The sequence below is a fragment of the Vanacampus margaritifer genome, chromosome 1, assembly GCF_051991255.1.
Source record: "Vanacampus margaritifer isolate UIUO_Vmar chromosome 1, RoL_Vmar_1.0, whole genome shotgun sequence".
NCBI lineage: Eukaryota > Metazoa > Chordata > Actinopteri > Syngnathiformes > Syngnathidae > Vanacampus > Vanacampus margaritifer.
In genome coordinates, this window is record NC_135432.1 from 26701260 (window position 1) to 26721080 (window position 19821).

A 19821-nucleotide genomic window follows, 5' to 3' on the forward strand; every position below is an offset into this window, starting at 1 on the left:
ATTGTTATCACAGTGCAAAAAGCTGTTTGTGCATTAAAAAAAATCACCATTCAAGTACAGCTGAACAACAAACCAACATACAAGTGCAATAATTAAATTATTTTATTTTATTTTTTTACTTTTTTCCTCCACCAAAATCCACCCATCATTTTCTAGGCACAGCCGAGGTGTCCAGGGGCCCCGGTTTGGTGACCTCAACATTGCATCTCTGCTTTTTGTGAATGATGTGGTGCTTTTGGCTTCTTCAAGTCGTGATCTTCAACTCTCAATTGGGCGATTTGCAGCCGAGTGTGAAGCGGTTGGGATGAAGACCATCCGTCAATTCATTTTCTGAACCGCTTATTCCTCACAAAGGGCGCAGGGGTGCTGGAACTTCGGGCAGAAGGCGGGGTACACCCTGAACTGACAGCCAATCCAGGAGGGATGAAAATCAGTCGGAAAAGGGTGGAGTGTGCTCTCCCGGTCAGGGGATGAGATCCTGCCCAAAGTGGAGGAGTTTAAGTATCATGGGGTCTTGTTCACGAGTGAGAGCAGGATGGAGCGAGAGATCAACAGGCGGATTGGTGCAGCGTCTGCAGTGGTGCAGACTCTGTATCGGTCTGTTGTGGTGAAGAAAAAGCTGAGTCGAAAGGCGAAGCTCTCGATTTACCGGTCAATGATCACGAGCTGTGGGTCGTGACCGAAAGAACAAGATCCCGGATACAAGCGGCTGAAATGAGTTTCCTCCGCAGGGTGTCCAGGCTCTCCCTTAGAGATAAAGTGAGAAGCTCGGTCATCCGAGAGGGACTCAGAGTCGAGCCTCTGCTCCTCCGTGTTGAGAGAGGAACCAGAGGTTGGCTCGGACATCTGGTTCGGATGCCTCCTGGATGCCTCACCGGACATGTCCCACCGGTGGGAGGCCCCAGGAATGACCCAGGACACGTTGGAGAAACTATGTCTCTCTGCTGGCTTGGGAACGGCTTAAGATCCCGCCGGAGGGGCTGGTTGAAGTGGCTGGGGAGAAGGAAATCTGGGCTTCCCCGATGAAGCTGCTACTCCCGCGACCCGATCGAGGATAAGCGGTAGGTAATGGATAGAGGGATGGATGAATCAAGTCACTGCAATTTTTATTTTATTGAGGTACTGTTTGTCTTGCAGCTCATTCCAAATTCACCCAAAAAATATTTGGGCTACTCGCTATCTCGCTGCAAAAACCGGGCCGGCCAGCAAATAACGAGCGGGGTTCCACAGTTTTAAAACGCTGATCAACCTCCAATATACATTTTCTATGAAAAATAGGAATCTGTTCCCTACAAAACAACAAAACGAAGAAAAAAAATGAACATTTTTTTTAATTATTAGAAAAATATCTGCAAATAAGTGAACTCGCGGGTGCTGTGCCGTGAGTATTCGGGGTTACACTGTCGTAAAGGAAACATGTTTATAATACCCTCCACCGCCATGTATTTTGTTGTTGTTTTTTTTTGAAAATGAATCAGGGGGCTACTCAGTGTGCAGCATGTACCACCAGTTGCAGATCCATGTTATATAATAACATAAGACATTAATTGGCTCTTATCTCAGCTTACTTTAGACAAAAGTCCTGCTTAAAGCAAACCCATTAACTAATACAAACTATATGTCCATCTAAACACTTAAGTAATACTTGATGATTATTTTTGTACAATTTGAGTGCCAAATGCAGCACTATTGTATTAGTTTGTCCCTTTTACAGCAAACAAAATATGTCAGAGGGAATGTGTTAGAAAGAATAAGGCGCAAAGCTTTGACCACAGCAGGGGGAACAGCAATCAAGGAAAAACTGAAAGAAATGTGTTCGCCAAAACAAGACATCCAAGGGAGAGTGTAAATGTGCCAATCCACGGAGAGCAAACAGATTTAGACTTGTGAGCGTCTGACAGCAGCTGAGGGGCTTTCACACTGCTTTCAGTTTGTACCTCTGCAGTCTCTTTTCTCACCCATTTGCACGTTCTAATTATTTTGTAGGCAAAAGATGTAATCAGCAAGAACAAATTTGATATACTTTCTAATCACGGGATAATAGCCGCGCTTACTCTGGTGAAATGAACAGCCAGGATAAATGTTGCCGTTTAAAAGCCACCATGGATTGCATTGCAAACAAAATACAAAATACAATTTAGCAAGTTTGGTATTCATTTTACAGTCAAGTCTAGTCAAGTGCTTTTTGTATTTTCTAGAAATGAGGCCTTTACAATAATATGTTAAAAGGAACCCCCGACTGTCATGACAAGTTTGCTCATTATTATATATTTGGTTGTTATTAACATAACTATAAGATTCATTTGTCAAAAATCATTTCCAGTTTAATACAATTTTGTAGAAACTTTATTTGGACGTACGCCACCATTGTTATTTATGTCATAACGTGTTCAGTGTGTAGTGACGTAGAATGGCGGCAATGTGAAACGCCTATAAAGAAAAGCAAGGTAAGCCTCGTTATGTTCCTAAACAAACAACATGCGATCGGGAGAGTCACCCTCCCCCACGCCTTGCTCTCGTCATTCACCAGACTCATTCAAGAGTCCCTTTGGGAACGCTACGGAGGCTTACCTTGGTTTTCTTTATAGATAATTCACAGAGCCCGCCGCCATTCTACGTCACTGCGCACTGAAGGCGTTGCGACGTAAATAACAATGGCGGCGTACGTCCAAATAAAGTTTCTACAAAATGTATTAAACTGGAAATGATTTTTAATTAATAAAACTCATAGTGATGTTAGTAACAACCAAATAAATAATATAGAGCAAACTTTGTCATTACAGTCGGGGTTCCTTTTAAAATATGTGATTTATTAATCCTCTGTGTCTCCTTTTGACACTGAAGGCAACGAGCCAATAACTCAAGGTCATGATTTGTATTCAGCGCAGACAGAGTAAGATTAATATGTATTACATACTTAGCAGGGGAATATTTGAGTTTGAATTGCAGCTCATTGACAGCATTTTTATCTTTGTGATCCCTTTATTTGAACCCGTCTCAACCTTACTGCACTTTTTCACACTGACAGATTAAATTATTTTAAAGGCATTATTATCAAAGTCAAAATGTATATATTGACAGTGCCAAAGGGGTCATATGTCAACCTCTGAGATGTGAATCAATCAATAATTGTCACTACTTAATGACATAAATGATTTCAATTCCACGCGTTACTGTACGGCTGGGGGGAAAAAAAGTCAACCACAAAAATACTTTGACACAAAATGTTTGCCCCAAGGCTATGCTGTGTACGCCATCCACGCAGACATTACCAGTCTACATTAACGACTAGTGTAAAGCCCACTCACTGTATTTTTCCCAAATTTTTAAATTTGTATCTATATGACAATATTTACTATTGAGTGAGTATAATGCTACTTTACAACAACTTTAGAAAACGTAGGTTTTATTTACAATAATGTGCAAAGGGGCATTGCTACTGTGAGGAACATTTTTTACAGAGGGGGAGGGGGGCTGTTGCTAATCCATCCGCTACACCCATTTATTTGATGGAATAGTCGATAGGATCATCGATAAAAGATTTGATAGTGACAGCCCTATTATACTGTTAGTCAAAGCATATATGTATACTTAGATTAAACTCTTCTGGATGCATGCAAGCACACAGCTTGCAGTCGTTATGAGCAATGCTCATGTTGCTTTCCATTGTATATGATTTCCTATAGTAAATTATGAGTACCACTGCTATAAAATCCCTGCTATAACAGTTGTGGACCACCACAGTCATCCCATAACTTCTATTTTTATATTCATGTCTTTGCTTGTCGTCTCAAAGGAAAGATGTCAACTGCCATCACCCTGGAGACACAGTATAGACATACAACGGCGTACACACTAGCAAAAAAAAAAAATCACCCTTCATCATCATCACCACTATCAGTCCCCTCAGGTCTATTTATGGCTTTGTGCGACAGCATGTCCAAGCTGTGTGAAAAACCTGTTAGCAGTCATATCTTGTTTTGGGGTGAAAGAGCTTCAACATATCCACAGCTGTTTATGGAAGTGTTTGTGAGTAAATGAACTAAGTAGGAATGATTACAAGCCCCTGGATAAACAATGCAAAGCCACTTGATTTCAAATGAAAGCTTCTGTCGCCAACAACAAAGGATTGAAGGATATCTGCCAGCTGTGGATAAGCATTTATTGTTCCGACAATTAATATTTGTTGTTATAAAATATAATTTTGTGATAAATTTAGTGAAATGTAATTATTTCCCGTGACACACTGATGATCTCCAGGGCTGGACTGGCACAAAAATATCGGCCCTGGCATCTTGATTTAGGTCCACCGTCCTGGTCTGGACTGGCCCAGCCAGACTCCTGCCTAACATGTAGTTCTGCCACTGATGTTTTTTGATGATGTTTCAGTTTACGACCTATATTCGAATTGGATTACCGGACTAGACTAGTCCCTCTAAATTGTGGGCCAGTCGCTCTAAAATGTAGGAAAATAATAATTAAAAAGCACTGCATCGGCCCCAAAAGAGGCAGACCCACCGGGCATCTGCACTGTACGCCAGATGGCCAGTCCAGCCTTGACAATCTTATTCAGCACCCTGGTTGAAAATCGAAGGAAAAGGTGCTTCCAAAAACGGGTATGAATCAAGAATTGACCATAAAAACAACACGTTTGTTTGTTTGTTTTTCAGAGAAACAAACTTTGAAGCATCATTCTTCAGTGACAACCCTGCAGGCCGCGCTGAATGCCAGCAGAGAAAACATTTAAATGCAAATCACCTTGATTACATTTCAGACCCTGTTAAAATGAATCTGCTCAGTAATAGGAAATGAAAGAAGGGCTAAAACCTCCGCTGAAGACCATAATCACAGTAGAATGTTCTTTCACACCAGATAATGTTGCCTCAGCTGCAACTACATTAAATCATACTTATTATAATAACCTAAAAAAACCTTGCTACTTTACACTTTAATTAATTTACTGTGTACTATTCTATGTTGGAATACTACGGCTAATCAAAAGGCATTCAATCTGACTCAGATTGCCTCAGGCAGGGTACTTTTAATTGAGATTGCTGACTCACATGAACCTTATACACTTTTTCTTCTTAATCCTACACATCAAAGTGGCAACCTTTTGCTACCAAGCCTCCTTCTCTGACCTTTCGACTGAATTGTCGTTTCCCTTGTCAAAAGGTCACAAGTTTAGCACGTTTGATAACACCAGCCTGAACTTTTTTTTTTAAAACTAATATCATATTGCTTACTTTGTCTCAAGGAGTTAATTTCGGCTAATGCAATCAGTACCCAGTGTTTCTTTAAAGGGGGGCTCTATTTGAGAGGAGGCCATTATTTTTAAATGTGCATGTGTCCATTGATTGGTCGACAGAGAACTGTTTTTGTTTAGTTTTTTTAAACAGGTTTGCACTTGCTGCACAAGTGAGAGACCACATTGATGTATATTGTTTGTCACATGTTCACGATTAAAGTGATTTATTTATTTTCTGTCAAGTCCTCAGGGTTTGGTTTGTATGAAGAAAAATCCTTGTTTTGAACAAGACCACTGTTTCACACGTAGCATACAGAACTGGAAGATTTGAATTTCAATAGCATCATTTCCTATCACCATCTTGGAAACAATGTCATCATTCAAACTCTACCCTCTACCCGTTTTATTCCACCAAAGCACACACATACAGCGTAATCTGCAAACAGGCAATGTATGTATATATATTCTTACATTTTTGAGGAACAAGTATGGGTTTGCTGTCAATGATAGCGTGAGAAAGGGGCTCTTCAGTCGGTGCAGGCTATTATTCTTCAAAGCTGTGCACATTGAACCTGACAGAGTATTAAACAGCAAAATGATAAATCCAATGAGATCAACTGCCATAAGGCAGAGGAAGGTGCGAGGGAATGTGCCATTACTAAGAATATGGCTTTATTTTCCTTGTAAACGCATAAGGATCATTTCACATGAGAGAAAACACATTTATTACAGTTACACCGACACCCAACACTCTTAATCGGCAACAATGAAGCTCACTCACATACCATCTGTCAGGATATCCCCCAAACACACTAAGAAGCAAACACAGACGGTATTTACAATATACAGTAATACATCCCAGTGTGAATTAATGCAGTATACCAACAACAAGGAGAGACATTACCTCAAATTCCCATTTCTAAAGCTTCAACTTCACCAGGGCGCATGACAACTAAGAGAAAAGAAGACTTTAATAGATTTCATACACAGGCTTGGGGAGTAACGGAATACATGTACTGCCCTTACGTAATCAGATTACCCCAAAATTTTAACTATTCCCTTACAGTTACATGAAAAAACATGTAATCAGATTACAGGTACATTTATTAAAAATGGGGATTACTTCGAGGATTAGAGAGAGAGACAGAGAGAGAGAGCGTGCACACCCGCGCGATTGGGACCGTTGCTACATGTCGGGGAGGTGGGGACAAACGAATTGACTAGTCGTGTTCTCCACACGCGGGCAGTTTGAAAAAGCTTCACGGACAGGAGGAGGAAATGGCGACCGGTATTCGCTGGAACTTACTCTTCTTTCTGAAGGGTCGAAAGTTAGAACTGAGAATCCAGCGGCATGCTACGCGCTGTGGCTTCTTACTAGCTAGCCCACTAGCCTACAACTATAATCTGAGTTACACCTTCCAAACAAATCTTCCTCCCACATCATACGCAACATATACACGGCTAAACTTGTGACTGGGATAAAAGTTCATTTTGCAGTTGATGTCACAATCTATCTATCTATCTATCTATCTATCTATCTATCTATCTATCTATCTATCTATCTATCTATCTATCTATCTATCTCTGACAGTTTGAAAACAGCATCAATTAATCAATCAATCAATCAATCAATATCCTACATGCTTTTTAATTACCCAAGGATTTTTGCTATTTGTAGGCTGCCCGGGTCCCTATCACCCCCGCAAATAGCAAGGGCACATTGTATAGAATATATATTGTGGTGATATTTATTTTTATTTTGTCTTCGTGAGCATAATCCAAAAGTAATCCAAAGTAATCAAGCTACATTACATTAATATTATGTTACTTGGATTACGTTACTAACTACATTTTTTTAACAGTTAACTTGTAACGGAATACATTTTAAAAGTTACCCTCCCAACCCTGTTCATACATTTAGTTTGTTTCATTTATAACAGTAACTCATTTTATTTAGTTAATAATTGTGTGACAAGTTGAGTACAAGATTCATAAAAAAATTATATTTCTAATGTAATTTTCTGGGTTTGAAAAGTACATCAGTTGTGTATAAAGTCACTTAAAATGCTTGAAATAATGTTTCTTGCAAAACTAGATTGCTGACCGCCATCTTAGCAACGTGAATATTTGGCTGCCTTCACGCCTGTTGGCCTCTCTAAGTAACAAACAAAAGAGAGTTTGCAAACATGGATTCTGGCTGGACCTAAGAGATGAACTACTGGTAGTTTAGCAATAGCTAAAATGGAGCAACAGGCTAGTACAACGCAACATGGATGGATTTAATATGGGACCAAAAAGAAAGCAACATCCTGGGCAGATAAAGCGCTATATAAGTGCATTCCATTTAGCACCATGTAATATTTTGATGAAATTAGATTTTTTATTTGCTGGACTACAAAGCATTTTTTGGGAAAATTACAATAAGAAACCAATTCAAGTAGATTTGGGACTCACGAGTGCTGATTAAGTGCAGGCACAAAAAAAGAAAGAAAAAAAGAAGTCTTCAATCTAAATCTACCTTTAATAAAAAAAAAAAAATGCTGTTATTGTGACTTTCGCTTTGTTCCACTTTCACTTTGTTCCATCAGGGATCATCACAGCGAATCTCTTACACACTTGATTTGCTTGGTACAGTTTTTACACTGCATGCCCTTCCTGACAACCCACCCATTTATTTCTGTGGGCTGTTGCTGTGTATTGGGGCACTCACTGCCTCAGCATGAAAAAAAATGAAAAAACAGGAAAATCTTCCAGTCAAATGTATCATCACTGCATAAAGTCCAACCCTTCGCCGGCAATGCGCGTCCTGCGGCATCCATCAAACACTTTTCCTGCAGCGCACGACGTGCAGCTACATGAGACTCCCCTGCTTTTGCTGCGCCATACGACTTGTCTGTTGGCCAATACCTTATGTCTGGTCACTACAACTCCCTTTGTGCCCGGCACCACAGCAGTCTGCTTAAACAGCCTGGAGGATCTCCATGTGTTGAGCATCCTGGCCATCCTTCAGATTGGGCCACCTGAGCACCTTGTGTCTGGATTCCCAGAAGCCCACCTGACTGGGCCTCTTCCTGTCATTGGTGACTTCTAGAATGACTTGTACAAGAGTGGATTGCTCTCGCCGTAGTATCTACCTCTAGACCCTCTCCCGCCCTACCTGTTTTTGGGGGAAAAAAGTTGGAAGTCGGGAATATACTGTATCCTTTAATGAGGCTGAGGGTGTTAGTGGATCATTTCAACTTTTTTTTAGTTTTTAATGTTTTACCAATCTGCTGGTTCAGTTTTTTTCTCCACCTGCTCTCATCATCCCTGCTCCCATTTTATTTAGTATTTTTTTGGTCGTGCTCCTGCATACCTTTGAGTTCATAATAAATATTTGAAAGATTATTGAGCCCCTGATTTCCTTGCCTGTTTCCCTGTGCTTTAATCCACCAACTTTTGCCTCAACACAATTGAGATGAACCTCAAGAGCTTTTATATGCGCATAGAAGCCTGCCAAAACTGTATTTTACAGTTGCCAATCATTATTTGATTATTTTATTCAATAAATAGCTTTTTAATGGATACAAATTTTAATGAGCATTTGAATGAATGTAAGTAAAATGCCTTCAGCAATTTCACTGATTTAAGGTTGCTGAGTAAACCAGCCACACGTAGAGCAATGGGACTGAATGCAACGGCAACTAGATCTTACTAGTTGTTGACTGCTGGTGTCACGGCTTGAGAAGGGCGGACCCAGATGCAGTGAGGAAGGCGAGCCACGGCAGGGATGCGGATAACTTTGATTTAATGTGGCGATAAACGCAAACACAAAATCACGCACACAGGCGGACAAAAATAAACACAAACTCATGCACACAGGCGGATAGCAAACAAACTCAAAATCACGCACACAGGCGGACGAAAACAAACAAACTCACGCGCACAGGCGGATCACAAACAAAACTCAAAAGCACGCACAGTGGCGGCAAAAAGGTAAATCATGGGCAGCAGGAGAAAACTTGTAAGACGAGTACAGTCAGGTCAAGAGAGCGGCGTCTCGGGGTAATCACCCGACACTCCTTGCTGTGTCCATCAGGCTTTTATTGAGGTCTGATTGCATGATGGGCAGCAGGTGTGTATGGTGGGTGGAGCCCACCAGCTGACCCAAATCATGACAGTTGGCAACTAGTCCAGCTGTGATTCTACATTTGGAAAGAGAAAAGTGTTGTAACATCACAGATCTTTATGGCCAATCATAATGCCAAGTTATATCACACGATCATTCACAACAATAATCAGGTTTTCACGTACCAAACAAGATAAACTCATAGAGAGATATGTACATCCTGTGTTTCTTCAATACTTAAAACCAAAGTTCTAATTTTATATATACACCTGTGGCTAATAGGCGAGGTGCGTGGAGTCTTTCTGCCGCCAAAATGGCTGCACAAAAGTTTATTATGGTCAGTAAATATCGCTATTATTGCCAGCAGCCTCTCAAATATATCAAGATGCATTCTGCAAAAATTTGCTAAACCTGATAACAAGATTGAAAAAATGTTCCTATAACATCACCAAAACATTTTGTCGCCATGTAATCTTAATTCACCATCTCTCCTTGCTCAAACTTTCCTTTCTTTGTATTCACTGCCAACGGACGAATATAGCGACAGCGACCCGGGCAATCCCCATTTTTCTTGACAATTGAGCAATGTTGTTTGTGTTTCAATAAGTAATAAAGGAGGTGACGCTTGAAAACTTTGGCTCCTGATAAGAACTCCAATGGCTGCTTTTTGTTGTTGTTGTTGCGGTGGGTTCATTGTTTGCGATTGTCCAGTTCCATCTCGTTCAGCGGCATCTCTTGGCGTTTGAATTGCTTTTTTTCTCTCACAAGGCTCTAAGAGTTTAGTCACCTCACTTGTTCACTTCTGAAAATCTTCCTTTTTCGATTTGCTATGATGTCAGACTGTACAGCCAATTGCTTGAGAATGATTGTCCCCAATACAATACTGACAATAACAATACTGATGATGAAACCTCACCTCAAGATTCTGTCAGGAGCCCTGAACATAAAGCTAGTGATTAATAATGCTACAAAAACACCTACCATTAATAGGATATTTCTAAAATGCCATAAAGACAATACTTACTTCCACATATTCTCGATGAATGTATACAAAAGAGAGCAATTTCAATGCAGCAATGGCAGAAAAACACACAAGCATATTGATGTTTCTTTGATATCTGCAGAGAATCGTTGAGTTGACATCATAAGCATGAACTCACACATTTTGAAACATGCCCACACGCTTCTAAATTTACCTCCATTTGTTATTCGTGCACATAATCACTTGACGTATCATTGGTCTCAATTGGTACATTAGAGGTGCGGTTTCCACAAATGTTACAATAAAGCATTTTAATCTGTTGACACTGTTGGTATTATGTCAAACTCCCTGGGTTGTTTTATGTGTCTAATTGACACTAAAGGTACAAAGAAGTGTCTACACAGCAGGCAGAATGTCATCTAAGAATTCAAAGCCCGGATTCTATTATCATTGCAATCATACACAAGACAATGGAACGTTTGGCAGTGTTTGGCTTTTCAGACAATATCTTACAATTAAAGCACAAACGTGAAGGAGTTTCAAGTCCAGCCATGTTGAATGGGTTTAGGCTATATTGTTTGGATGGGATGTGCCAAAAATACGTTTTCATTTATTATTGATGTTAGAATCAGAAATGTCTTGAGCCGCTTTTGGAAAAATTGGGTGCACTGCGCCTGCAGAGATGAAAGTATGTGCTCAACTACAGTAATTTGCTTGCCTAAAGTTTACTGTTGCTGGAATCTCCACATGCCGTCCGTGTATGACCATTTCGACACTCTCATATTTGTCATTCAGAACCAATAAGCTCTTGGTATTGTATTTTCTGTATAGTTTGACGTGGCATTTAGAATATGAACATGTTTAGTTAAAGAGCAACAAGCTGGAATTTCTCCGGTTTTTTCTTCTTTAATGTAGTCAAGCCAATCAGCAACAAACAGTAATGATAATAATGTTATAGCTACATATTATTGTAGAAGATTGCTGATGACATTTTATTACTATAAATACGATATTCACAAAATTTCCAAGCCTTTTCGAAATGGCTCTTTCAATGAGGGAAAGGTTAAACACCTTTATAATGTGTAAAATACAAATAATTATTTGAGGACCTATGGAGGGAAACTATTTCCACTGTGTGTGTTTCTGCCTGGAAAAATTCCTTTAAAAATTGATCAACCACTTATGACTGTTCCCCAGAGTCAATGAAGGAATTTATAAATATCCAATACGTACAAGTATAAAACTCATTTGTTCATCCCCTACCCTTACATAATTGCAAGCTGCATCAACAATATAGTTCAAACATTTAAATGAAACTACTGTAGTGTAAAAGTCCAAAAATCCTTCTCATCAGGCACTCAAAAGCACACTAAGTGATGCAAGTTCCCAAGGCTCTCCAAGGAACACAATCACTCACGAATCTCCCTTGAAGACACAGCTCCCACTTCTATCCTGCTCTTCTTTTCTACATGTCTGTTGAGGAACAGTGATGCTTAGGGAGAGTTTAAAAATCTACTGCAGACATTTTTTTTTCTATCTGCATCGCCATCAGCTTTGATACGCTCTGACTCACTAATGCATAATCTCCCTTCATTTGGATAGGATTATGAGCACTGAGCAGATCATGTTCTTACCTATGTTAATATGCTTCAGGCTGGTTTTGAATACTACGAGAGGCTGCTTATGCTTCTTTTCTGTTACGTTAGCAAAAAACTAGAGTACAGTACCTCAAATGATCAAAGGTGCCAATGCAAATATATATATATATATATATATAGTACCACCACTATAAGTGATAGCAAAGTACAACACAATGTATTCCAGAAGACAATTTAACTCTAAGGTTCAGATTTAGGATTTATTTTCACAACAAATAATGTAAATCGAAATAACATGTTACACGGCTGGAAATTTACACATCAAAGACTCTTTTTTTTCTTTCTGCAAAATTCTAACAGGGGTTACATGATTGCATGTTAATCACTGGTCTGATAAATTATCCACCCACATCTGCCCATGATAATTTAAAAGAGGAGTATCATGCCAGCAGTATTTACCTTCAAAGACACAGACGAAGAAGAAGCTGAGCGGCACCGTAGTAATCAACACGGCATTGTTTGTTTGGAAGTTTTAACGGGGGTTTGAAGAAGAAGACTCATGAATGCAATGTCATGCTGAGGCTGTTTTGCTGGATTTTAACTGATTTTGCACGATTTTGTTCTTTTGCTATAAAAACATGGAGCCTACCGAGTTTTTTCTTTCATCAGGAAAAAAAGTATCTTTGTATCTGTTTTGCAGCAATTAGCATTAGAATATAGCTAAGTTTCGTCATTATTCACAAACCTGTTGAAAATAGAGCTTGTTGCAACGTGACCCTGGGTGATCTCTTATGCTCTGCTGCCACCTGCTGGCCGCTTTTTGTAATAACTACCATTACTTTAAGTGACCTCTTCATGTCAGAAGCTGTATCAAAGCCTTCTGTATGCTCTATCATTAAAAAGAAAACAGGCAAAACATATTTATACGTTTTGGGGAGTTTAGGACAAAGTAATGAAAAAATGTATTAATACGTTTTTGGATTTGAATGAGTTAAAGAAAAGGTGAGTTTTTAAGTGCCTATTAATGATGCTTTTGAAAAAACGCTGAGCATTTCATAGACAGCCAAAAGCATAAGCTATTAAAGATAAAATCACTGAGTTTATGGTACTAGACGACCCTCATTTTCTGTGTTTATGGACAAAGGATTTTAGCAGTTTATTTGTGTGCATTTGGAGCCCAGGTAAAACATCTCAAGCCACCGTCCTAAAAAGTGTACTGGTACTGATGTAGCTGCATACAATTCAAACAGAGGCGTTTTGGTGCTAGTTTTCATTTTCAAGCTTTTAAGTAACTTGGTTAACCATGACTCCAAATGATATATTATTTGAATGTCATTGTCCAGACTAATCCCACAATTTAAACATAACTTGGACCAGCCCGTCATTGTGACTCGTCTTAGCCACAAAATCATGTGGTTGTGTTTAAACTGAATTGAATTAATTCAGGCTGCTGGACTGTCATCATCGAGCAGTAAAGCTTGCCTTTATAAAGAATGAAGTAACATCTCCTTCTGGCAGTTTTTAGATCTTCCCATAAGTAGTTTCAGAGCTATCGTTATGACTCGACACCATTTAACTTTGACACAAATGGAAGACACCTTATCAGAAAGCCAAACGGTTCTCCTCCCATCTTAAAAGCCGTGTTTTAGGTGCTCACTCCCCTTACCTTGATCCAGATCATATTCCTCCATTGTGCTGACAAAGTGAGGTCTGGAGTAGAAGTTGTGCGGCCCCGGCTGTTGGAGGCCCCCCAGGCTGAAGAGGCTTCGCTCATTTGTTGCGCAGCAGGAAAAAGCCCTCCGGCTTGGGATGCAGGGGTAGCGTGTCCAGCTCTTCATCTCCAGGTCCAACGCCTCCAGCGCCGTCACCGGCATCTTTCCTTGACGGCCACCTGGGAATATCAAAGAGTGCATTCAACCTCCTTCAAGGCACAGCACATGATTTAAAATGATTCTAAGCAATAATACATTGGGCAATTTATGGTAAATAGAAGCGTACACCTTTTGGGAATTTTGTCAATTATATGGTGTTTAATGGATGGAAAGTTTGTAATAGGTTAGTTTACTCCCTAGATGGGCCGACATACAAATTGACCGTAAACATGAAAAGGTAAACTTTTGTTTGGCCAATCCCATTTGACTCCATGCCAGAGGCGGGGGACAATGTGTACAGGTGGATGGTCAATCAAAAAATAAAGTGATAATAAAAAATATAGCAATTCCGCGCTACCATACAAAGGAACAGCAAGTGACAGGCCCCAGGCTGATGATATCTGAGTTGCTGCAGCAAAAAGGCAGAAAATGGGGAAAAGGCAAGCTTGGCTGAGGAATTTGGGATTTATTTATTTTTTGACAACAACACAAACAGACAGCAAATGCTAAACAAAAACACTGTTCCCTTCATTTTGTACTAGGTTATCTCACATACCTACCCAGAAATATAGTTGAAAAGAGATTTGTAAATGAATCTGCCTTTTGTTGGAAAGGTATTTAAATTCATATCCCTAATCCTCACCGCCAAATATTATGTAGATGAAAACCAGCATGTTGTGCTCCACACGCAGGAGCACATCTTTCATTTTTTATTCATTTAATGTTGTGCTTTTATTAATCCCTCTCTATACCCTCAAGACTTCTTGGCAATCACAGTACAGTGAAGTGACTACATCACTGCGGTTGTAATTCATTTGGACAGAACACAAGAACAGCCAGTTTGCCCCCCCAACTTTTCTTCTACAAATCATTTGCGTAGTGACAGTCAACAAATGAAGGGAGCACAGGCTTTAAAAACCGAGAGACGAGCTGAGAGGAATGCAAGGACATAGCATGCAAAGTGATGATACAAAGAACAGCGAGGAGAGAGCCTGCGAATGCAACAGACTGATGTCAGCTCGAGTGGGAAGAGATTGACTGCAAAAAGCGAGACAAGTTTCAAGTAAGTGGGAAGGATTACAGTCAAAGATGTGAGAGAATAATACCTCAAGATTACAATGGGAATGAATTCTCCGTACACCAAAGGATTGGAAATAGTCAGAACAGGCTTAATTATTATGTTTCTTACATATTGCACATCAATAAGACGAACCTTGTGTCATCCCTCTCCCACTCAACTGATCCGTTTTGGTTGAAGAAGTCTATCCTGACAAAGCTGTTCCACTAGCGTGGGCATATTGCTGCTCTCTGTCAGGTGCTGCTCAACTCTTCAGAGGCCTGTCATGGCAGCAGACAATTTGAAGCACAATTGCTGACATAAGCACAGATTCATCAAACCGCTGCACTCACTTGCACCACTGCGTGACACACAGTTGTCTCATGTATTCGGTGACTTTAACTAGAGGGGTTAGCGGGAGAAACCGTTAGCATATCTGTACTTGACGGGAAAACTCATAAATCAAAGACTGAAGAATATATATAGCAGTATGAGTCGAAAGGAGAAGCTCTTGATTTAATGGTTAAATTATATTCCCACCCTCACCTATGGCCACAAGCTGTGGGTCCGGACCAAAAGAACAGGAACACGGTTACAAAAGTGACAGAGATGAGTTTTTTCCGAAGGGTATCTGGGCTAAACTCCCCTCCCGGGACAATGGATGGATGGATGAACCTCTGGCTAATACATAGGTACTGGGTAAAAATGTAAATAATGTTAAAAAATCATTTGTTGCTTTTTTTTACTCTCAAACCCAGTCATTGTTTTGTTTTTGTTTGTTTTTTTGGGGGGTTATTCACATGATTTTACAGTACATGCAAAATGGAATTCTCAGGCAACATGGGTATAATTGAATCAATAATAATAAAAATAATAATAATATTTTGTGGAAGTCGTCCAAACACAAAATGATCACAAAATGAATGAAATCTAACTTTTAGAGGAAATTTCCTACCCATGATGTAGATTTTGTTTCCTTTTACGAAGGGCGTGGCTCCATATCGCGGTGTCGGCATTGAGGTCAGCGGCTGCCATTGGTCCTTTTCTGCCTCATAAACTCTCACCAGGGCCTGGGGTGTGATGTCCGCCCCCATGCCTCCCAAGGCGTACACCTTGCCATCTGCAATGAAACAGACATAATCAGGGTGATTTGGGGGGGTTCAGAGTGAGGAAATTATACATCATGGGGAAATGAAGCAAGTAACATAACCAATTTTCTTGTTCATCCATCCATCCATTATCCAAACCGCTTTTCCTCACGAGGATTGTCAATAAAAGATAACATGTAAAACAGAGGCTGCCATTGCTGATATCTAAGCTGAAAAGCATTCACAGCCTCCTTCAAATGATCACATTTAAGTTGGTCTGTCAATTGTCATTTGATTGTATGTACTTTACTTTTACACGAGTAAAGGAGTTGAATCTGTACTTCTCTTCTGTTACGTACTATTTTTACATGTATCTAGACTTCTATCTTTTCCATCTCTGCTTGTAATCATTACACTCAATAAAGCATTACTTTAATTTAAACGGCAACACAATTTGAAGTTAAACAAAGTTGGTCTAGACATAGCTGAGAAAGCCCTAAATCATTCTCAATACTGTGCAAACTGCTGCTGACACATTTCTCTCTCTAGACTTCTTGATTTGACAGAAACCTCTGGATTTATATTTATTTATTTATTTTTAATTATTCAAATTAAGAATTGAAATAATGGCCTCCTACTTTGAAAGCACCTTCCCTCCATGCTTTTATTTTTTTAGTTGGGCAAAAAAAAACCTCAAGCCATTGGAATGTTAAAAAAAACAACTTATATGCTTATGTTTTTTAAGAAACAGTCTTACTATCATCGCCAGTAAAATGAGTTAATAGGCCACTAATAATGGAAGCAGATTTTTTTTTTCCCTTGAAAATCAAGAGTGTTCTAATCCAATCATTATTAATCACCCTCCAAATATGTAAAAAAAAAAAAAAGAACAACAACAACTGATATTGTATTGTGAGAATTAATTCCGTCCAGTAGCAATTCCAGAACAGAAATATTAATATTATAGATTATATGGATGAATAGTTCAGGGTCAAGCTACCCATTGCTATCATCTATTCCGTTTCTGGTACTGCCCTTAAGGCTCATCAACCTATTTATAGCACATACTAATCATTCTATTAGGGATACTAGGGAAACATAAAGTTGCCCCAGTACTGCAGTGTCAGTTATTATTAAGACTTAAAAATAGGGCAAGCCAAATGCTGAGCAAGTAAATCTGGTAAGCCTGTTGAAGAAATGCAAGGGCAGAAAATCGAAGGGGCGAATGGCAAGGAGAGAAAGAAGGAAGGGAAGATGGAGCATGGGGTGGGGAAAAAAGGAGATTGTCGCGTTCCAGATTAGTGGACCATTAGCGCTGGGAGAGTTTTGGCTGTCCAAATGTGAGAAAGTGAGTCACTTGAGAGACAGCGAGGAAGACTGCTCAGTCACGCAGATGCATGACACAGCCACCAAGCTGTTGTTCAAACTGTGATAAATTCAGCACTAATAAATCTGTCACTCACTATGAGTGTGATCACCACAAAAAATTTGCATTTACTATTGAGAAGTTCCTTGGCCACAATTGGAAAATAAATGAGCAGCCCATTCTGTTTCATGACATTCTCTGTCTGTACGTTAGAGAAGGTCCTTGTATATGCAAGCTAGGAATTGAAGAAAATGCCTTTTTCAGAAAAGGAAACCTTTTAGAGACGCGTTCACCTGCACCAGGGAGTTGAGCAAGCTGGGCAGGCTATGATTTCAAAGGGACACACTTAAGGTGGGAAGCTGTAATAAGCATTCTATAAAAAGCATCAGCTGAATTTTACTGTACATTTTGCATTATTTGTGTTTGCGTCAGCTGACTAGGATGAATTTGTCTTAGATGTAAATATGCTGGATCTTAAAAGATCAACATCTTGAAAATTGTACATGTGTAGAAGCACAAAAAAAACTATTTATTTATTTGAAGAAGAAAAAAAACATTTAACCAGGTAAAAAAAAAAAAAAAAGTTACTGTATCACCTACACTCCAAATATCCAAAATCATTTGGGAAACCAACAATTCAAACAGTAGTGGTGTGTTGGAATTTAAATGTTCATCCAAAAGTAAAACAAGACTCTACATCTGAAAACTGGTTAAGAAATACTAGGGGCTCCATTTTTGTAGACAGTGCACCTGCAGTGTGGCACAAATGCCGGCGGGTTCTGCTTCTTTGTGTTTGCCAATTTGGCAGACTAGCCTCCAACAAGCTGAGTGTGCTGGCACAGCAGAAGTGTCGTTCGGCAATTTGGTGGCAGAAAGTTGATCTAAACTTAAATTTGCTCCGATCACGTCCACATGCGCAGGGTAGACAGCTGGTCTGACGCGATGTTGATTAATCTTATCCGGGTTGCAGGCGGACAGATAATGAGCTAAGCGGACGTGAAATGGATGTCAGATCTTATTCATAAATAAGTGCCTCTGAAGTATTGTAGACGTTCATTCATTCACTGCATGATTATTATCATTATTATTATTAATAGTAGTAGTATCCATCAATCCATTCTCTGTACCGCTTATCCTTACTAGGGTTGTGAGTGTGCTGGAGCCTATCCCATCTGATTTTGGGCGAGAGGTGGGGTCATCAGCAACACCGTCAATCGCAGGGCACGAATAGACAAGAAACCATTCACCCTCACAGTCATACCAAAGACAATTTCGACTCTAAATTTTAGAGTCTTCATTTAACCTATCATGCGTGTTTTTGGAATGTGGGAGGAAACCAGAGTATCTGGAGAAGTCCAGCTGTGAAAATACCAACATTGGGTCTAACCCTCCTCCTGGCAGTCTTACATCGTATGCCGCACAGGATTTACTTAAAACACTACCTGTGCAATAACATAGCTTTTATGGTGGTGACATTTTGACCCCCAAGTGGAATAATGGAAATGGTTTCAAGATCAGAACAAATTTAAGGTTAATCATCATCCTGAAAACCTATAGGTTGTGTATTAGATTAGATTAGAATTAGCATATTAGTATAATTTAAAGACATATCAACAAATAAGCATGCTTGATATTGAAGCACTGTTGCATATGTATAACTCTCTGTAACCTGTAGCTTGAGTGTGGCAGGCATGTGCACGTGCGCTCTGTTTTGGCCCCGCGAAGGTTTAATCATGTGCAATCTCCTCTAATTAAGGAAAGCGGGCCCTATTCTTTGCCCATCACCCAGGGAGTCACCATGGCAACCGCAGCGCAACCTACAGACTTATTATGGTGTGGCTCTTTGACGGCGCAGTGCTTGGTGACCAAATCCGTTATCACAAAGAGGCAGACTAACGAGTGAGTCACAGCAAAGTGTAAATGTGCAGCTTTCTATTTTGTGACGTTGCTTCTCCTCCAAAGCTGTGGTTGGGAAGACTCAATCGAATGCTTTGATCCCTCAGCATCTTTCATCAGTGGCATCCCACTATTGTCTTGTCTTGTCGCTCCCACCATCATCCCTTTTTGGCTATTTATAACTCCACTTTGATGCCCGTTTTCCCCGCTATTTGCTTAACTGACTGCTCCGTTTGTCCTTTTCTCAAGCTACTTTGCCATTCCTTGTATTTTCTTATTTCATCTTATCTGAAGGGAGGAAAATCAGAAAACACACTTCTTACATTGTGAGGCCTCTCATTACTGCAGCTGTGGTGGATATAGCACAGAAAACAAGAAATGACACAAACTGACAAACAGTTGTAACTTTTAAGCGTTACAGTTGTCCAGAAAATGAGGTGTTTATTTTAGGTAGCATCAAAATATATTAAAATGTTCCCTGTTTAATAGTCAAGCTAATGTATTAAAAATTAAGTGAGCACTTGGAAAAGAAGTTTAAAAAAAACAGTTGCATCATCATCAAATTTTAATGAGGAACTTTACATTAAGCAATATTTGCTAAGAAACT

At 39.7% G+C, this 19821-nt stretch overlaps 1 protein-coding gene across 2 annotated transcripts in view; it reads right to left on the reverse strand.

Moving 5' to 3' along the window:
* Nucleotides 1-19821, reverse strand: part of klhdc8b (kelch domain containing 8B) — a 96456-nt gene that overhangs the window by 19940 nt on the left and 56695 nt on the right. For both annotated transcript variants that reach the window (XM_077543936.1, XM_077543939.1), the window contains exons 4-5: nucleotides 15820-15984; nucleotides 13603-13827 (exon numbers count right to left, since the gene is read on the reverse strand). In XM_077543936.1, the coding sequence (XP_077400062.1) occupies nucleotides 13603-13827; nucleotides 15820-15984 (390 nt within the window). The remainder of the gene's footprint in view (nucleotides 1-13602; nucleotides 13828-15819; nucleotides 15985-19821) is intronic.